A 20,670-nucleotide genomic window follows, 5' to 3' on the forward strand; every position below is an offset into this window, starting at 1 on the left:
AAGAAATCTTCCTTAGCTATCGCTGGGGGAAAATGTGTTACTCTCCTGGGGAGAAGTTTTGGTCTCTGATGAGTCCAGGCTCTTCCTTGTTTTCAGAGGACCTTTGGTAAATCACGGGGACTTCCAGGGATTAGATAATCTGTCAGGTGCCACGGAGCCTCTGCAGCCCCGAGTAAAGGAAGAACATCCTCCAGCTGCTCTTGCTCGGGGTGCTTTCTGCCCACTGAACTGTTTGGGTTATACTGGTACTTCCTATTTTCATTTGAAAGAAAAAATAAAAGTAATAAAAATTAGAATTAAAATGGTCAATAGCTACATAAGGTAAAATGTACTAAAAATTGAATTAAGTCAACTAGTAAAACCAATCCCAGTGCTCCAAGGATTGGTAAAGCCCACACAGGGCCCTTCCTGTTAGCACACGCTCTGTGTTAATTGGGCTCTGTTCGAGGGCAGATCTTTCTAAAATGACAGGTCCCAGGCTAAGGACCTGATGTAGAACTCTTTAGTTGGGGGAGGTGCTTTGTGGAACCACATGCAGCCCTTCGTTCACCTCTCATAACAGGAACTCCCTCCTCAAGCTGCAAGTGTGCAGCTTATGTACCTGCAGGGGAGCAGACACAAACTTTAGGTTTAGCTGTCTGTTCTCTACTAGACCAGAAACTTCTTGAAGGCAGAGACTGTATTGTAGGTGTCTTTTTTATCTGCAGTGCTTATTATGATCGATAACCCGATCTTCAGTTAAGCCAGTACTTGACAAACTCCAGTAACCAGATCCTGCTTTTCTCTTCCAGCCCCAAGCTGGGTTATTCTTTGTTCTGTGAGTTTCTGGAGAACAGAGACCTTGTCTTCCTCATCTTTGCATCCTGAGCGCCTCTCCTCGTGAGTCCTCCGGACATGATTCTTTCACTGCAATGGTTTGCCAGGCTTCAGGGGCAGCTCAGAGCGTAAATCCTTCATGCCCCGGCTTCCTGATTCGTTTGCCTATCTCCTTTGTTCACAAGCCCGTGGATGGGCTGCATCGAATCCACTGCATTTGAACCTTACTTTGGCTCCTCCCTGTGCTCCCAGGGTCTGTATTCCAGCGTGGTGTGCCCAGGCACAATGGTGACCAGGATGACCTGTGGAATTCTCCCTCCCTGTGTGTGGACAGTCCTGCTGCCCATCATATGGCTGGTAAGTGATGAACACTTAACTTCAGCTCTTCGACCCGGGACCAAAAGGGTGTTTTTAAGGGTTGGGAACTGATTTAAGAAGTTGAACCAGAAGGTGGCAGAGTTTCATTTCATTTGCGGTTTTTGAAGTTCCTTAGTGTCTCACCTTCGCTTTGTACACCCTGCTGTCCCCCTGCCTCACCATCTGAATGTCCCCTTCTCTGTCAGGGGCTGTGTCTTTGATCATGCACCATAGCTCCCAGGAGTTCTAGGATGACATAATTTTGAGAAACCTGTGTTAAGTGATATTAAACTGATTTCTCCGAGCTCTCAATGTGGTCATATGCATTAAAAGTTCCCAAGAAGGGGATGGTTGTGCACTGTATGGCCACGGAACCATGTTTTTGCTTGTTTCTTTTGTTTTGTGCTTTGAGCGTCTTGCAGGACCAGTGTTCCTTCCCCACTAGAAAATGCTGCTTATGGGAAATGTTTCTCTCTTGCAGAGCTCTGCAAAAAATGTCCCTCCATGATGGCAGGTATAAGAACAAAATGAGAAGGAATTATGCCTCCATGTTAAAGGTGGTTGGCTCAGAGTGATGGAGATTAAGTGATATTTCCTTTTTAGACTTCTTTAGTTTTCGATACTTAAAAAAAATGTTCTCTGATGAGAAATGCAGATTATCTTTTTTAGTATATAAATGAATAATGCTTTTGTGACTCTGTTCTACACCGCCACAAAATGACGGTTCTTTTCTTTTCCTCAGCTTCGCTTTTTTGCAAATGCTTTCACTTTGACGCCGTACAACGGAACGGAAGCCCTGGTACGTTGCTGGAGTTGCAGTTGCTTGTATGGTTGCTTAGCGGGTATAAATTGAAGTTCACTGGGAGTGGAAACAATCTCAACAGAAAAGATAAGCTCTGTGAGTAATCAAAGGTCCTGTTTTGGACTAAGGGAGACCATGAGCCTGAGGACAGAGTATGAGGAGTGGAATTTAGAAGGATAGTATCTACCATAGCCTTGGATACCATGTCGTATGGACAGCATTTCTGCAGAAACAAGATACATAGCAGCTAGAGGGCAGAGCAGCGGAATACCGCAGGGGCAGGCAAAGCAAGATGGTAGCCAGGCCAATGGTTCCCATGGAGAAGGTGCGTCTTGCAGGCCAAGAGTACAGGTGACACCGTCCAACTCCATTTCCTTCTACAACGATTCTCTCCTCTGTTTAAATATTAAGAGAATCAAGTTGTTACTATATTAGAAAGGCAGTGCCTTTCCTTAAATGGCAAGTGGATCACGTGTGTTTCCTCATCAATGGCAGACATTACTGATTACTCAAACGATGTCTCTGATGATTCGTCAACAAAAGGCCTCTAAGGCACCTTCCGCTCATGGATCAGAATTGTCCCACGAGATGCAGCTTCTTTGTCCTCTGTCACTGTAGTGCTTATTCTTACTAGATTCTTAAATCTTGGCTCAATTGAAATTAACTAAGGAAAACATTGAGGGAAGCAGTTGGCATTCTTGCTTCGGTAAACGTTGCAGAAATAAATGCATTTGTCGTAGGAACACAAATTGATTGTCAAAGCAAGTGCTTTTAAACCAGTTTTAATTAGTCCTTCATATATTTGCCAAAGCATTAGAAATAGTATGTGGTCCTTTAGAGATTACTCATTCTACAGATCTCAGATACTAAAAATCAAGTGTGGAGGTCAAGTATATATTGACTATCAGTGGTGTGAAGAATAGTTAGAAGACAAAATCTCCAGTTACTAAGGAGCTTAGGGTCATGTTTCGGGGAAAAGAAAAGAATATAGAAGATGCAAGAAAATAAGACATTTTGTCATCAGGTGGTGAGTAGTTGGACTGATCAGAAAGGAGGATCCCTGGAAGCTGGGCTGGTGGGAGCAGGCTTTTCTCACGAAGTAGGGCTTGATCTGGGCTCTGAAGGATGACCTGGATCTGGATAGGACAGCATGACCCATGGCACAGTTTAAAAAATCTGTGACCCTGCTGGAATTTCCTAAAATGTGGATGGATGCCTCCGATTGCCACTTAGTAATGGTTGTAAATGCTGGTAGATATGGATAGATGAGGGTTTGGGCCTAGCGCATGTGTGGTAAGAATCTCTGCAATCCTCAGGTGAGTTTCAGCTCCTTATGTGGACTGAGCTGGAGTGGCCGAAGGCACAGTGGTTCAGCGTGTGGACTCTAGAGTTTGACTGGTTCTGTTCAAATCCCACTTCTCCAGTTTCTGGCTATGAAATACTGGGCACAATTTTTCACTCATTTAAGCCTTTTATTATCTGTAAAACAGGAATTATGGGCATACATGAGAGGAGGCTTACCGTAAAGGATTTTGTGTATTTCAGCACTTAAGATTTTTTAAAAAATTTATTTATTTATTTTTTTACTTTTTTTTTTTTTTTTATTAACATGTAATGTATTATTTGTTTCAGGGGTACAGTTCTGTGATTCAATAGTCTTACACAATTCACAGCGCTCACCATAGCACACACCCTCCCCAGTGTCCATCATCGAGCCACCCCATCCCTCCCACCCGCCTCCACTCCAGCAACCCTCAGTTTGTTTCCTGAGATTGAGTCTCTTATTGTTTGTCTCCCTCTCTGGTTTCGTCTTATTTCATTTTTCCCTCCCTTCCCTGATGATCCTCTGTCTTGTTTCTCAAATTCCTCATATCAGTGAGATCATATGATACTTGTCTTTCTCTGATTGACTCATTTCGCTCAGCTAATACCCTTTCGATATATCCACGTCGTTGGAGATGGCAAGATTTCGTTTTTTTGATGACTGCATAATATTCCATTGTGTATATATACCACTTCTTTATCCGTTCATCTGTTGATGGACATCTGGGCTCTTTCCATAGTTTGGCTATTGTGGACATTGCTGCTATAAACATTGGGATGCAGGTGCCCCTTCAGAACACTACATTTGTATCTTTGGGGTAAATACCCAGCAGTGCAGTTGCTGGGTCGTAGGGTAGCTCTATTTTCAACTTTTTGAGGAACCTCCATACTGTTCTCCAGAGTGGCTGCCCCAGCTTGCGTTCCCACCAACAGTGTAGGGAGGGTTCCTCGTTCTCTGCATCCTCGCCAACATCTGTTGTTTTCCTGACTTGTTAATTTTAGCCATTCTGACTGGTGTGAGGTGGTATCTCATTGAGGTTTTGATTTGTATTTCCCTGATGCCAAGTGACGTTGAGCACTTTTTCATGTGTCTGTTGGCCATTTGGATGTCTTTTTTCTTAAAGATTTTATTTATTTGTCAGAGAGATAGAGAGAGAGGGAGAAAGCAAGCACAAGTAGGGGGAGTAGCAGGCAGAGGGAGAGAAGCAGGCTTCCAGCTGATCAAGGAGCCCGATGTGGGACTTGATCCCAGGACCCCGGTCATGTCCTGAGCCGAAGGCAGACGCTTAACCGACTGAGCCACCCAGGCGTCCCCATTTGGATGTCTTCTTTGCAGAAATGTCTGTTCATGTCTTCTGCCCATTTCTTGATTTGATTATTTGTTCTCTGGGCGTTGAGTTTGATAAGTTCTTTATAGATTTTGGATACTAGCCCTTTATCTGATACGTGATTTGCAAATATCTTCTCCCATTCTGTCGGTTGTCTCTTAGTCTTGTTGACTGTTTCCTTTGCTGTGTAAAAACTTTTTATCTTGATGAAGTCCCAATAGTTCATTCCTGCACTTGCTTCCCTTGCCTTTGGCGATGTTTCTAGGAAGAAGTTGCTGTGGCTGAGGTCGAAGAGGTTGCTGCCTGCGTCCTCCTCAAGTATTTTGATGGATTCCTGTCTCGCATTTAGGTCTTTCATCCATTTTGCATCTATTTTTGTGTGTGATGTAAGGAAATGGTCCACTTTCATTCTTCTGCATGTGGCTGTCCAATTTTCCCAACACCGTTTGTTGAAGAGACTGTCTTTTATCCATTGGACATTTCATCCTGCTTTGTCAAAGATTAGTTGACCATAGAGTCCATTTCTGGGCTCTCTATTCTGTTCCATTGATCTGTGTGTCTGTTTTTGTCCCAGTAGTACCATACTGTCTTGATGATTATAGCTTTGTAATAGAGCTTGAAGTCTGGAATTGTGATGCCGCCAGCTTTGCTTTTCTTTTTCAACATTCCTCTGGCTATTTGGGCACTTTTCTGGTTCCATATAAATTTAGGATTATTCTATTTCTTTGAAGTAGCATAGACATTTTCACAATATTTGTTCTTCCAATCCATGAGGATGGAACGTTTTTTCATTTCTTTGTGTCTTCCTCAATTTCTTTCATGAGTATTCTGTGGTTTTCTGAGTACAGATTCTTTGCCTCTTTGGTTAGATTTATTCCTAGGTATCTTATGGTTTTGGGTGCAATTGTAAATGGGATCGACTCCTTAATTTCTCTTTCTTCTGTCTTGTTGGTGTATAGAAATGCCACTGATTTCTGTGCATTGATTTTATATCCTGCCACTTTACTGAATTCTTGTATATATGAGTTCTAGCAGTTTTGGGGTGGAGTCTTTTGGGTTTTCCACATACAGTATCATATCATCTGCAAAGAGTGAGAGTTTGACTTCTTTGCCGATTAGGATGCCTTTTATTTCTTTTTGTTGTCTGATTGCTGTGGCTAGGACTTCTAGTACTATGTTGAATAGCAGTGGTGATAGTGGAATCCCAGCCATGCTCCTGATCTTAGAGGGAAAGCTCTCAGTTTTTCCCCATTGAGAATGATACTCGCTGTGGGTTTTTCATAGATGGCTTTTATGATATTGAGGTATGTACCCTCTATCCCTACACTGTGAAGAGTTTTAATCAAGAAAGGATGCTGTACTTTGTCAAATGCTTTTTCTGCATCTGCTGAGAGGATCCTATGGTTCTTGTTCTTTCTTTTATTAATGTATTGTATCACATTGATTGTTTGTGGATGTTGAACCAACCTTGCAGCCCAGGAGTAAATCCCACTTGGTCATGGTGAATAATCCTTTTAATGTACTGTTGGATCTTATTGGCTAGCATTTTGGTGAGAATTTTTACATCCATGTTCATCAGGGATATTGGTTTGTAATTCTCCTTTTTGATGGGGTCTTTGTCTGGTTTGGGGATCAAGGTAATTTATGATCAAACTCATAAAATGCGTTTGGAAGTTTTCCTTCCATTTCTATTTTTTGGAACAGTTTCAGAAGAATAGGTATTAATTCCTCTTTAAATGTTTGGTAGAATTCTCCTGGGAAGCCATCTGGCCCTGGGCTTTTGTTTGTTGGGAGATTTTTGATTATTGCTTCAATTTCCTCACTGGTTATGGGTCTGTTCAGATTTCCTATTTCTTCCTGGTTCAGTTTTGGTAGTTTACACGTCTCTAGGAATGCATCCATTTCTTCCAGATTGTCTAATTTGCTGGCATAGAGTTGCTCATAATATGTTCTTATAATTGTTTGGGTTTTTTTGGTTTTATTTGTTTATTTTCTTCAAGTTTTTTTTTATTATGTTACGTTAATCACCATACATTACATCATTAGTTTTCGATGTAGTGTTCCATGATTCATTGTTTGCGTGTAACATCCAGCGCTCTGTGCAGTATGTGTCCTCTTTAATACCCATCACCACGCTAACCCATCCCCCCCACCCCCTCCCCTCTAGAACCCTCAGTTTGTTTCTCAGAGTCCATAATCTCTCATCGTTCGTCTCCCCCTCCGATGCCCCCCCCCCTTCATTTTTCCCTTTGTATTTCATCGGTGTTGGTTGTGATCTCTCCTCTTTCATTCATGATTTTATTTATTTGGGTCATTTCTCTTTTCGTTTTGGTAAGTCTGGCCAGCGGTTTATCAGTCTTATTAATTCTTTCAAAGAACCAGCTCCTAGTTTCGTTGATCCTAGTCTACTGTTCTTTTGGCTTCTATTTCATTGATTTCTGCTCTGATCTTTATTATTTCTCTTCTCCTGCTAGGTATAGGCTTTATTTACTGTTCTTCTCCAGCTCCTTTAGGTATAGGGTTAGGTTGTGCATTTGAGACCTTCCCTGTTTCTTGAGAAAGGCTTGTATTGCTATAGACTTTCCTCTTAGGACCACCTTTGCTGCATCCCAAAGATTCTCAACAGCTGTATTTTCATTTTCATTTGTTCTGATGAATCTTTTTAATTATTCTTTAATTTCCTGGTTGACCCATCATTCTTTAGTAGGATGCTCTTAGCCTCCATGTATTTGAGTTCTTTCCGACTTTCCTCTTGTGATTGAGTTCTAGTTTCAAAGCATTGAAAATATTCAGGGAATGATCCCAAACTTTTGGTACCGGTTGAGACCTGATTTGTGACCCAGGATGTGATCTATTCTGGAGAATGTTCCATGGGCACTAGAGGAGAATGTGTATTCTGTTGCTTTGGGATGGAATGTTCTGAATATATCTGTAAAGTCCATCTGGTCCAGTGTGTCATTTAAAGCTTTTATTTCCTTGTTGATCTTTTGCTTAAATGATCTGTCCATTTCAGTGAGGGGGGTATTAAAGTTCCCTACCATTATTGTATTATTGTCAATGTGTTTCTTTGATTTTGTTTTAATTGGCTTATAAGTGGCTGCTCCCATGTTAGGGGCATAGATATTTAAAATTGTTAGATCTTCTTGTTGGATAGACCCTTTATGTAGGATACAGTGTCCTTCCTCATCTCTTATTGATTTCAAATCTAATTCATCTGATATAAGGATTGCCACCCCAGCTTTCTTTTGATGTACATTAGCATGGTAAATGGTTTTCCACCCCTCACTTTAAATCTGGAGGTGTCTTTGGGTCTAAAATGAGTCTCTTGCAGACAGGATATGGATAGGTCTTGTTTTTTTATTCAGTCTGATACCCTGTGTCTTTTGATTGGGGCATTGAGCCCATTTACATTCAGGGTAACTATTGAAAGATATGAATTTAGTGCCATTGTGTTACCTGTAAGGTGACTGTTACTGTACATTGTCTCTGTTCCTTTCTGGTCTATGTTACTTTTAGGCTCTCTCTTTGCTTACACGACCCCTTTCAATATTTCTTGTAGGGCTGTTTTGGTGTTCGCAAATTCCTTTAGTTTTTGTTTGTCCTGGAAGCTTTTTATCTCTCCTTCTATTTTCAATGACAGCCAAGCTGGATATAGTATTCTTGGCTGCATATTTTTCTCATTTAGTGCCCTCAATATATCATGCCAGTCCTTTCTGGCCTGCCAGGTCTCTGTGGATAGGTCTGCGGCCTATCTAATGTTTCTACCATTGTAGGTTGCAGACCTCTTGTCTTGAACTGCTTTCAGGATTTTCTCTTTGTCTCTGAGACTCGTAAGTTTTACTATTAGATGTTGAGGTGTTGACCTATTTTTATTGATTTTGAGGGCGTTTCTCTGTGCCTCCTGGATTTTGATGCCTGTTTCCTTCCCCAAATTAGGGAAGGTCTCTGCTATAATTTCCTCCAATATACCTTCTGCCCCCCTCTCTCTCTGTCTTCTTCTTCGGGGATCCCAATTATTCGAATATTGTTTTGTCTTATGGTATCACTTCTCTCTCAAATTCTCCCCTTGTGACCCAGTAGTTGTTTATCTCTTTTCCTCAGCTTCTTTATTCTCCATCATTTGGTCTTCTGTATCACTAATTTTCTCTTCTGCCTCATTTATTCTGGCAGTTAGAGCCTCCATTTTTTTTTTTTTAAAGATTTTATTTATTTATTTGTGAGAGAGAGAGTAAGAGATAGACAGCACGAGAGGGAAGAGGGTCGGAGGGAGAAGCAGACTCCCTGCTGAGCAGGGAGCCCGATGTGGGACTCGATCCTGGGACTCCAGGATCATGACCTGAGCCGAAGGCAGTCGCTTAACCAACTGAGCCACCCAGGCGCCCTAGAGCCTCCATTTTTGATTGCACCTCATTAATAGCTTTTTTGATTTCGACTTGGTTAGATTTTAGTTCTTTTATTTCTCCAGAAAGGGATTCTCTAGTATCTTCTATACCTTTTTCAAGCCCAGCTACTATCTTTAGAATCGTCATTCTGAACTCTAGTTTTGACATCTTACTAATGTCTCTATTGATTAGGTCCCTGGCAGTCAGTACTGCCTCTTGTTCTTTTTTTTTGAGGTGAGTTTTTCCGTTTTGTCATTTTTGTCCAGAGAATAGATGAATGAGAGAACAAAATGCTAAAAGGGTAACAATGACCCCAGGAAAATATACACCAAAGAAATCAGAAGAGACCCAAAACCAGGGGGGAAAGAAAAAAAAAATACAGTCAGGCTGGTGAATGGAACAGAGCCACACGCTAGATTTTGGGTGTATTTCGGTCTGTTAGAAGAAACTGCCTCCCAAAATTTTAAAGAAAGAAAAACTTAAATATATACAAAAATAAGGGTAAATCGATGAAGGGATGGAATACCACTGTAAAGATGAAAATTGAAAAGGATTTTAAAAAAGGAATTGACAAGAAGTTGGTTGAAAAAAGAAAGAAGAAAAATTTTAAAAAGATAATGTAATCAGGCAAGCCATACACTAGAGATTTAGGATATATTTTGGTCTTTTAGAAGAAACTGTATCCCAAAATTTTAAAGAAAGAAGAACTCAGATATAAATAAAAAATAAGGTTAAATCCAATGGAGGGATAGAATATGACTGTAAAAATGAAAATTAAAAAAGATTTTAAAAAGAATTGATAAGATGGTTGAAGAAGGAAAGAAAAATTAGAAAAAGAGAAATAGAAAAAGAAAAAATAAAGAAAATTAAAAAAAATTAACTTTTAAGACTAAAGAATCATGGTAAAAAGCCATGGATTCTATGTGCAGTATTCCCCTAGTGCTGGAGTTCTGCTCTTCTCCTTGATGGGTAAACTTGGTCTTGGTGGGCGGTTCTCACTGATCTTCTGGGGGAGGGGCCTGTTGCCATGGTTCTCAAATGTCTTTGCGGGAGGCGGAATTGCCCCGTCCTTGCCGGGTTGGGCTCAGTATTCTGTTTGAGTTTGCTCTCAGGAGCTTTTGTTCCCTGCAAGCTTTGGTACAGCTTTGGAGGACGAGAGTGGAAATGGTGGCCTCCCAATCTCTGCCCAGAGGAGCCGAGAACTTGGGGCCCCGCTCCTCAGTGCACCCCCAGAGAAAAGCAGTCCATCACTCCCGTCTCCGGGGCCTCCAGCTGCACTCCGTGCTCACCCGGCCTGTGACCGAGCGTTTCTACCTCTGGCACCCGACTCGGTGTGGAGTCTCCAAACCCAGCAGATCCCTGCGGTGCGCTTCCGCACCGCTCCTCCCGGGGGAGGGAGGGGAGTCTCCCCGGCTCTGCCGCTTGTTGGGTCCCTGCTGGAGGAGCAGAGGCCCGACTGGGCCGCGGATCACAGTTTATGGCCACCCCGAGCTGAGAGCCTGCGCCTCGGCTCCGTCTCTGCAGCCGGCTTCCCTGCTCTGATACCTGGGAGCTCTGCCGCACTCAGGCACCCCCGGTCTTTCTGTGACCCCGAGGGTCCTGAGACCACACTGTCCAGCGAGGGTTCCCCCCCCCCGCTCCCCGCTTTGCCACTGGAGTGACGTCCCTCAGCGGAGCCAACGTCTAAAAGTTCCGATTTTGTGCTCTGCGGCTCTAGCACTTGCCAGAAGCGGCCCACGGAGGGCCCCCTCCCCCGCTGTCTATCCTCCCGAATATCGCCTCGGATTCACTTCTCCGCACGTCCTACCTTCCAGAAAGTGGTCGCTTCTCTGTTCAGAGAGTTGTTGCTACTCTCTTCTTCGATCTCCTGTTGAGTTCGTAGGTGTTCAGAATGGTTTGATCCCTATGCAGCTGAATTCCTGGGACCAGACGAAATCCAGGTCTCCTACTCCTCCGCCATCTTGCTCCGCCCTCCTCAGCATTTAAGGTTTCAAGGAAAACTATCTCAATGAAAACAGTATAGTGCTGGCATGTGACTTGACAGATCAGTGGAATAGAATGGAAATTTGGGACAGGCCCTCACCATACAGGGACCTGGTCTGTGACAGTGACGGCCTTCCAAATTAGTGGGGGAGAGGGGTTATTCAGGTTATGTTGCTGAAAAAGATAATTTCTTCATACTTCATACCCAAATAAAATTCTAGATAACAGATTTACACATAAAAGATACGATTACTAGAAGGAAATATGGGGACATGTTTAAATGGTTTAAGAGTGTGGGGGCTTAGCTCCTCCCAGGAACTGCAAGAAAAAGGACTGAGCATTTTTTTTTTAAGATTTTATTTATTTGAGAGAGAGAGAGAGAGAGAGGGCATAAGCGGGGGTGGGGGCGGGCGGGGGAGGGACAGAGGCAGAGGGAGAAGCAGGCTCCCCGCTGAGCAGGGAGCCCGATGCGGGGCTCGATCCCAGGACCCTGGGATCATGACCTGAGCCGAAGGCAGACGCTTAACGACTGAGCCACCCGGGCACCCCTGAACATTTTGATTACATGAAAGTAATCAAATTTTGCATGACCAAAATCCTCACTATAAATACACTCCAAAGCCTGACCACAATGTGGAAGAAAATTAGCTGCCACTCGTATCATAGGAAAGGGTTCATTTTTATACTAGTTAAGGAGATTCAGCCAATCAAGAGAAACAGCCTGCTGGAACGGTGGGCAAAGTGTATGAACAGAGAGAGAATCTTTAAACTGTCTTAATCCCATGAAAAGGTGCTCAACCTTATTCATGCTAAGAGACATGGAAATCAAAACTGTAATGAAAGACTGTTTCTCAGCTTTAATTAGTAGAGATGAGAAGGTTTGGCATGTCACCATCCTGGCAGGGCCGTTGGGAGCAAGCATTCTCCTGCACTGCTAAGGGGAGGTAGACTGATGAAGCCTATATCCAGGACTGTTTAGCAAGATCATTCAAGATAACACACACCCAGCCCTTTGACCCAGTAATTCCATCTTTGTTATTTATCTTATAGATGTACTCAGATTCACGTGAGGTGATGTATTCATCATTCACTGCAGTGTGGTTTGTAATAGCAAAGACTGGAAACAACGTGTATATCCATCATTTGGAAATTGATTGCATAATTGATGGTCCATCCATGAGATGGAATACTGGGCTTCTTTAGCAACGAACGAAACAGCTCATTTGAACATATCTCGAAGGGCCTATCGTTCAAGTGAAAAATGCAGAGTATGGAATAACGTGTATATTTTGCTTCCATTTAAGTAAGAGAAGAGGATATATGTGTTTTTAAGCAAACAGATTTTCTTTGGAAGAATATGTAAGATACTAGCAAGAGTGTGTGCTTCCAGAGAGGACAGCTAGGTGGCCGGAAAATCGGGAAGGTAGGGAGACTCACCTTTTGCCATGTACGTCCTCTGAATGGTGTGCATGGTCATGCTTATCTACTAAGAAAATGAAATATTACATCAGTGACCTGTACTTACTTTGGCCTGGGCCGAGTATCAACTCTGAAACAGCTAGTCAGTGTGCTGTGAACTCTAACTTGGGGATTAAGGAAAGAGACAGCTAAAATATGAGGCTTTTTCTGCTTTAAATAAATGTTCAAAGGATACTATTAAGCAGGTTACACTGGTGGCTCATGAAGACATCACCGTAAGCCGATGATATTCAAGAGAATTTTTAGAGTTTGTTTAGAGCTTGGTTAAGTGCTGATTATAGATTCCCCACAGCCTCACTCATCTTGGGCCAAAGAAGAAAAAAATCATTGACATCCTCTCCCTTTCCAGGTATGGCTTTTCCACCAAAAGCCCGAGTCTCTTAATCCTCTGACCAAATATCTGAGTGCCACCACTGGCTTTGGAAGTAATTATGTAACAACCCAGAAGGTAAGCATGTTCACGCTGTTGCATGGAGACCGTTTGCTGCTCGGCTGCTGAACTGGTCCCCGGCTCCCTGGCTTCCCTGTCTGGTCTCCCTCTCTGGTCGCTGGCAACACCCTGGCCTGTTTTCATCCCCGTCTGCTCTCTCTGGCCTCTGAGCCTCGCATGCCCTCTTCTGTCCACCTGAATGCCTCTTACCCTTCTTTCAACTGATTGATTTCTGCTTGGGCCTAAGATGTCAGCATGTACTTCTGGGACCCATCAGACCAGGTCAGGTGCCTCCATCATAGGCTTTCTTGCCATCTCATACCTCTTCTGTGTAGGATTCACTCAGTGTCGGACTCCTCTGTCTGAATATAAGCTCTGTGAGGGGGAGGATTATACCGCCTTCCCTAGCATGTAGCCTTGCACATAGTAGGTGCTCAAGAAACGTGTTGCAAGGTGGATGACACAAAGTATCTTTCTGAGTGAAGTTCACTTCCCTGTGAGTATTCAGTTCTGCTTGTGACAATTATTTGCCTCAATCCATTGGTATTTTCAAGAGGCAGGGGATGAAGTATGGAAAAAAAGAACCCTTTGGTGCTGTGGTTTTTAGACTCTGTATAGTCTTCTAAAAAGAAGCCAAACATGGAGTTACATATAAGAAAATGAGAAAATTTATTTTGAACTTATAAAGCTATTTTTCTTGTATTTTTGTCATGAGTAAGGTTTATCTCAGCCTCCTGTTTTCCACTGCCTAGTTTATGTGGGAGGCACTGGCATAAAATGAAATTAGATTGAGACAAATAATTTCTCTCAGCGATGTCAAATAATTGGCAGTGATCTTGTCTGTGTCAGTAGCTTGAGGTCTAAGGGGAACCATTCCCTTGCTTCCCATGGTGTCTCTTTACTAAAAATGAACCTATGAACCTCCAGTGTTTTCCAAAATACGTTCTGTGGGATTCTAGTTCCTTGAGAAGATTTGCAAAAAGCTGTTTGTTGGCCAAGTAAATTTGAGAAATGCTTCATATTTTACTCCCCACTTTCAGAGACTTCCACAAAGCACATTCGCCCACGGAAGGCTCCGAGGAGTTGCCACAGTTCACGTGTGTGCGTGTGTGTGTGTGTGTGCGTGCGCGTGCACAATGTTTCGTCCTACCGTTTATAATTTTTTCTTGACTACGTGACTTTTTTTTTCTTCACATTTTATGTAGTACTTAATATCACAGAGAACACACCTTGGGAACTCTATTGTAAATTAATAAGCTTCCTTTTAAAAAGGCCCTCAGAGTTTGTTTGAACATACTACCGATTAATCTCGAGGGAATGACTAGGGAGAAAAATGCTTCATTCTATAAACCAAAATATTGTATTAGCATTTTATGGAAATGCACTGAAGAAAGTGTTTTAAAAATGTTGATTAATTTGGGGAAGTCCACTTTCTCCTCTGTTCAAAGGTGGGGTTGAAGGAGCTCTCTAATGCCTCTTCCAGTTCCAATACAGAAAAACTCTGACGAGATTTATAATGAATGTAAGTGTTAGTTCCAAAATGTTAAGAAGTTTTTAATTTTCAGCCTTTCAACTTTGTGAAGAAAGAGGATTTTAAAAAAGTTTAGGTTCTGTGTTGACCTGAAAAGAGATATCGCTTTATTTTTTTATAGAAGCTGAGAGTTTGCTTTTACATACAATGTGTCAGTTAAAATTAGATTTTCTACATGAAACAGAGGGTGTGAACTAACAGCAGATTCAACTGGATGGAAGCTCAGGTTTCTCGCATGTAAGAGCAGTTTTGGAGAGTGGTCGCCTTGGGCTGGTGTGGCAGCTCCCCAAATTGCCAGGCACCCAGGGTCCTTCAGTCACTCCTCTGCCATCCCTGGGGTGTGACCCTCATTCTTTGGCTCAGGAGAGCAAGACGGAAGAAGGGGGAAAGATGGGGGTGCCCATACCTTCGAAGGGGACTCGTGGGCAAGACTACCCACTTGCACTCAGATCTCATTGGCCAGAGCAGGGTCACTTCCGTGGAGCCTGGCAACGTAGGCTTTTAGTCTGGAGGCCGGTGAACCCGGCTAAAGCTTGGGCTCTTTATGGAAGAAGGTGGACATTAGGTGGATGGCAGTTTAATTGCAAAAAAAATTTTTGATTTTTCTCTTTTGTCCTCATATCTCATTTGGCTGATGTCTCCTATAACTGGATACACAGGAGTTAGGGGAGAGAGTGAAACCAGATCTTTCAGTCTTGCTGTGTAAGGGCAGTATCGGTGGCTTTGCTGAGGGTTGAAGTTTGGCCTGAACACGTCCTCAGGATCTCAGAGTCAGGAACCCCAGCCCTGACCTACCAGCCCTGTTGTTTTTGTTTATTTGTTATTCTCTTACGTATGTTGAATACCTTCCTTTTACACAAATGCCATTCGTTTTATTTTTCCTTTCTGTTCATCCCTATCTTTGCTTCTTTTCCAGATGGACCTAGATGAAGACACTGCTGAAAAATTTTACCAAAACTTACTGGAACTGGAAAAGCGTATTAGGGACACCATTCAAAAAACAAATAATCAGAGCTGACGATGACACTCTCTGAAACATCGCATACCTACTGTGCATTCTGGGTTTCTGTTGAGTTGGGTGATGTGCCTGTGTGGTAAAGAGTGAGCTGTAATTGTCTCTTTTCCCTCCTTTCAGGATTGTCTCTAAGACTGTATGCGTGCACATGAGAAAAAGATTGATAAGTAAAATATGAGTTAGCTGTTCTCCAGAATGTGCTCGAGTCACCCAACCAAGGATGTGTTTGTTGGTTCTGCCGACTGGAGCCCAAGCTCCACTTGGTGGGATGAGGTGTGGACTCAAGTAGTCATGACACAGGCACTCACCAGCCCTGCAAATTGGCCTGCCGGAACAGGAGCAAGTACTGTGCACTCTCTGAGTGGTAATCTGAGCTTTGTTCCTTTTCTTATGGACAGTTTTCTTAGGTCTTGTACCTTATTTCTTCCTCCTTGTGGTGCTTCTAAAAATCCCGAGACTGTGGGGCATCTGGGTGGCTCAGTCAGTTAAGGCGTCTGACTCTTGATTTCACCTCAGGTCATGATCTCAGGGGCGAGAGATTGAGCCCCGAGTTGGGCTCCGTGCTCAGCATGGGGTCTGCTTGGGATTCTCTCTCTCCCTCTGCCCCTCCCCCCGCTCACGTGCACACACGTGCTCTCACTCTCAGATAAAGAAAATCTTTAAAAGTCCTGAGATTGTTAGAATCCTAACAGTCCTAGTACAGATATCCATGTAGTTAATCGCAGGAACAAAATTATATATGTGTTTGGGCACTTGAATTCTTTCTTCCTTTGGAAGTGTCTTTCATTGAGGTCGAGGTGGTCTGCGTTAATGTTGGGCCTGACCTTTAACACCATTTGCAAATTTGTTCATTGCCGACCAACCTGTTTTTCATGATATACTTTAATGTATGCAAATGTGCAGTAAAAACTTATTTACTCACATTGTTTCAAAAGAATTTTCCAGTTGAATAATTGCAGGTGGGATATCTGCTGGTATTAGCAGTGGTTGGAAGTGGTTTGCATATAAAGACAAAAATGCTAAGATGCCTAGATGTTTTTACCCTACATACAACCACTATACCTGAAATATAATAGAGTGAGCAAAATTTGAATGACTTGATAAAAGTGAAAAATTGTATGGAAATGTAGTTTCTCTATATTCTAAGTATGAATTTTTTGGTTATAGTTTCCCTCATTTTGTTGGTAAAGATATTTTTAATAAAGTTAAGCCTTCTGTATGTGAAAACGAGGGCTGAATGCTTCTGCACACTCCCTGCTGTCCTTGAGAAGGGGTGAGGTTGGAGAGCTGAGAGCAGCGCTGGGTTGTGCTCTTGTGATCACTCACGCTGCAAGTGTGTGAGAAGCACTTTATGGTCAATCTCAGGTTCCTCATCTATAAAGTGGAGTCATGCTCTTTCTGCTTTCTCTGTTCGCGGGTGTGGAGGAACGTTAAATGCCATAACACATGTGAATGAATAAAGAGCATTTTTGAGAATGATAACAGTACGGTTTTTCTTAGAGGTGGATAAGCCAGAGTGTCATGGTTCAAATGATGCAACATAAGGCGCTGAGCGACATTGTCCTGTCTGACTGAGAGTTCGGTTTTCTGAGTGTTGAACCTTCACTCAGGAGGCAGCATCTAGACAAGCAAGAAGGCACCGGGGCAGGAGCATGGGCGCTGGGATGGGGAGGACACTGGATCAAATTTGGGTTCAGTCATTAACTAACTTGATAACTTAGGGCAGATTACTTCAGTTTATACCTTGATTTAATTACAAAAATATCGCTACCCGTGCTTACCTTGAAGAATTGGAAGACTATGTCCTAGTAGATGCATAGTCAGTACAAACTATTATTTATTTCTGTTCTACTGTAAGTGCCCAAAAGGAGACTTTAAGTGGGAACTAAATCCTGGTATCATGCCATTTATGATGTATCAGTAGGTTGGTACTCTGTATATTTTCTGAGCCATTTTATCAAATTTCCTTGAAATGGAGAACAAATCACGGCCCCCCTTTGCCCCTCCCAAGTGCATACCCTAAGTGGCATACCTCAACAGTTGGTTCTTGTCCTTAAGTTATCCCAGATTTCAGTTTTTATACCTGAACTTGGCTACTAGGTTGAAGATTCAACTACTAGGAGTTGGGCTCCAGGAGATGCCTGATTTTTCTCTTATAAATGGCTAATCAGATTTCTTTGGACTGCTGCACTTACTCTGATTTCCATGATGGATTTAGTACAGGTCATTCATTCACTCTGCAGCTGTGTATCGGGCACTGGCTCTATGCCCAGCACTCTTGGGTTTTAAGGATAGAGAGTGGACATGTGAAGATGGAAGGGGACATTTCAAAAATGCATTTAATAGCTGTTCCAGAAAGAAGAAATTGAGAAATGCGAAAGAGGCAATATTTGAAGAGAGAAAAGCCGAGCGTTTGTCAGAGTTGATGGCAGCTATGATCATCGCATTGAGGAAAAATGACAAGTCTCAAACACAAACAAACTCAGATACGGTGAAACTGCAGAGAGCTGGAGAAACTGACTTGCCAACCGGAGAAAAGAGATCACTAATGAGAGTTCTTGAGACTAACAGCAGATTTCTTCCCGTGTTACTTTTGAGAAGACAAGAAAAAAGTAAGTGCTGAGTGATGTCAAACCCATCTGAGCTGTAACTTCAGAGTGAAGCTGAAATAAAATTTTGAGACAAAAGTTGCAAGTTTATCTCTAACCCTTACAGCAGTTACCTCTAACATTCCTCTTTTGGAAAAGATGCCTGGAAGAGGTATTTGAAAAAGAAAATCGAATCCTACAAGGGAGAAGTGAGGGGCAAAAGGAATAATGATTAAAGATATTTGCAAACATGTAGATAAGCCTTCAACTTTGACTTTGTAAAATAATAATAAAAATGCCTAGTTTCAGAAGGAAAAAGGCAAGGTGTCCATATGCAAGCTGGGGGAGTTGACTAAAGATATTCAAGACATCAGGGGCACTTTGATGGTTCAGTTGGTTAAGTGGCTGACTCTTGGTTTCAGCTCAGGTCAGGATCTTGGGGTCTTGGGATCGAGCCCTGCGTGCTCGGTGAGGAGTCTGCTTCAGATTCTCTCTCCTTCCTCTCCCTCTGCCCCTCCCCCCACTCATGCACATTCTTTCTCAGTCTCTCAATAAATAAATCTTTAAAAAATATTCAAGATACTGCTCAGAAGAAAGAGGTTTTGGTTAACTTTTATTTTTTTTAAGATTTTATTTATTTGAGAGAGTGAGCACGAAGAGGGAGAGGGAGAAGCAGACTCCCTGCTGAGCAGGGAGCCCGACATGGGGCTCTATCCCAGGACCCTAAGATCATGACCTGAGCCAAAGGCAAATATTTAACCAACTGAGCCACCCAGGCTCCCCTTTGGTTAACTTCAGACAAAACATCTAAGGTACCTATTAGACTTTTAATGGCAACCTTATGATGCACAAATAGGATATACAATTTCCAAATCAGAAGTGGTGTAAAAAAAGGAACACCCACGGGACGCCTGGGTGGCTCAGTCATTAAGCGTCTGCCTTTGGCTCAGGTCATGATCCCAGGGTCCTCGGATCGAGCCCCGCATCGGGCTCCCTGCTCGGCGGGAAGCCTGCTTCTCCCTCTCCCACTCCCCCTGCTTGTGTTTTCTCTCTCTGTCAAAGAGATAAATGTAATCTTAAAAAAAATAAAATAAATAAGGAACACCCAAGCCATCCAAAAAAGAATGGAAAAGGGGAGAAGGGTAGGATACACAGAAAAAAATAAGAATAATCAAATTAGATCTTTAAAATATATTTAAACAGGTCAAAATGAATATAAATGGGATAAACGAGATAGTTGAAGACTAATTATCAGAGTGGGTTAAAAAAAATTTTTTTACAACAACTCCTAAAATTTGAGAGTATATAAAGGTTGAAAGTAGGAAGTTGAGAAAATGTACGCCCAGCAAATCTAATGGAAGCCAATGAGGCTGCATGGGGATGCAAATACCAGATAAAATAGACTGCAAAGCAAAAGCATTTTAAAGGACTAAGTGAGTTCATGCCAAATGACAAGATAAAACACCATGAAGTTAATATAAGTATAAACCTGTGTGTATCTTTAATGCTTAAAATATAAAAGGCAGAAGTTTCCAGAATTACAAGGAGAAATTGGCAATTTCACAATTTTAATGATTTTAATAGACCTCACCTAATGGTTTTTTAATCACACAGAAATTCAGTAAGCATATGGAGGATAAGAACACAATAAGCTCTTTCTGATGAATATGTACAAGGAACTCACCATTGCAGAGAACCTTATTCTTTTCAAATCCACATGGGACAATTTAAGAACTAATCAAACGTTAAGACGTCAAAGTAAGTCTCAGCAAATATCAAAGAATGTATGTTATTTGGACCATGTTTTCTGACCACAGTGCATTTACAAGAAGGTAACAACAACAAGAAAGAACAATAAAGAAAACCACTACTATGTGCCTGGCACGTAGTAGGCTCTTGGAGTACCGAGCCAGAGTTTACGGAGGCTCTGCTATTACTGTCTTAGAAATCACCTTGTGCTAATACGTATAATTACTTCTCAAGGGAAAGACTTAAAAAGTACTAAGAACAACCTGAGTGTAGAAGGAGTCTTATTCCTAGTAATGAAACTCCACACACACACACACACACACACACACACACACACACACACACACACACATCCATGTTTTTTATTTGGCACCTGAAAATCTGAGTTATATCCGTTATCTGATAAGTTGCATGTTTTTTATAGTTATGGAATAGAGACAAGGGTTGGTTGATGATGGGAAGTAACATACTGGTTTAGAGAGAGCCTGTCTCACCATCCCTTGAGGTTATTCCTTGCTATCTAATTTGACTCCTGCTTCAAGGACAGGAATTCTGGAAGGTTTTATGGAGGATTTGTAGTGGGAAAGAAAAGTCCTAGAAACTCTTGATGTTCAAGAAACACACATTTTTGTTGTTGTTGTTGTTAGTGGTTCACAAATGGGTTTAAATGTGGGTAGGTGTCCTAGATACAGCTTTAGAAAGAGGCCATGCATAGATTTCTTTCTTCCTTGGGCTAGGAAGTACCTCTACCCCATTCTTTTCTATTTAACAACTTCGGAATGATGCTATATTCTTCTATGTCTTGGATTGCAAAATGATTTCCATTTATAACTATCATTTGCATTCTGTAATTGAAAAGAAAGCATGTTTGCAAGCACACATTTTCT

The 20,670-nt window shown here is 42.1% G+C and overlaps 1 protein-coding gene across 1 annotated transcript in view; it reads left to right on the forward strand.

Annotated features, from left to right (window-relative positions):
* Positions 1 to 17,604, forward strand: part of HSD17B7 (hydroxysteroid 17-beta dehydrogenase 7) — a 31,075-nt gene extending 13,471 nt beyond the window's left edge. Inside the window, exons 6-9 of the mRNA XM_035722538.1 lie at positions 1,069 to 1,173; positions 1,916 to 1,972; positions 12,820 to 12,918; positions 15,348 to 17,604. Of these exons, the coding sequence (XP_035578431.1) occupies positions 1,069 to 1,173; positions 1,916 to 1,972; positions 12,820 to 12,918; positions 15,348 to 15,449 (363 nt within the window). The 3' untranslated portion in view covers positions 15,450 to 17,604. The remainder of the gene's footprint in view (positions 1 to 1,068; positions 1,174 to 1,915; positions 1,973 to 12,819; positions 12,919 to 15,347) is intronic.
* The last annotated feature ends 3,066 nt before the right edge of the window (positions 17,605 to 20,670 follow it).

The sequence above is a fragment of the Zalophus californianus genome, chromosome 10 (assembly GCF_009762305.2).
Source record: "Zalophus californianus isolate mZalCal1 chromosome 10, mZalCal1.pri.v2, whole genome shotgun sequence".
Lineage (NCBI taxonomy): Eukaryota > Metazoa > Chordata > Mammalia > Carnivora > Otariidae > Zalophus > Zalophus californianus.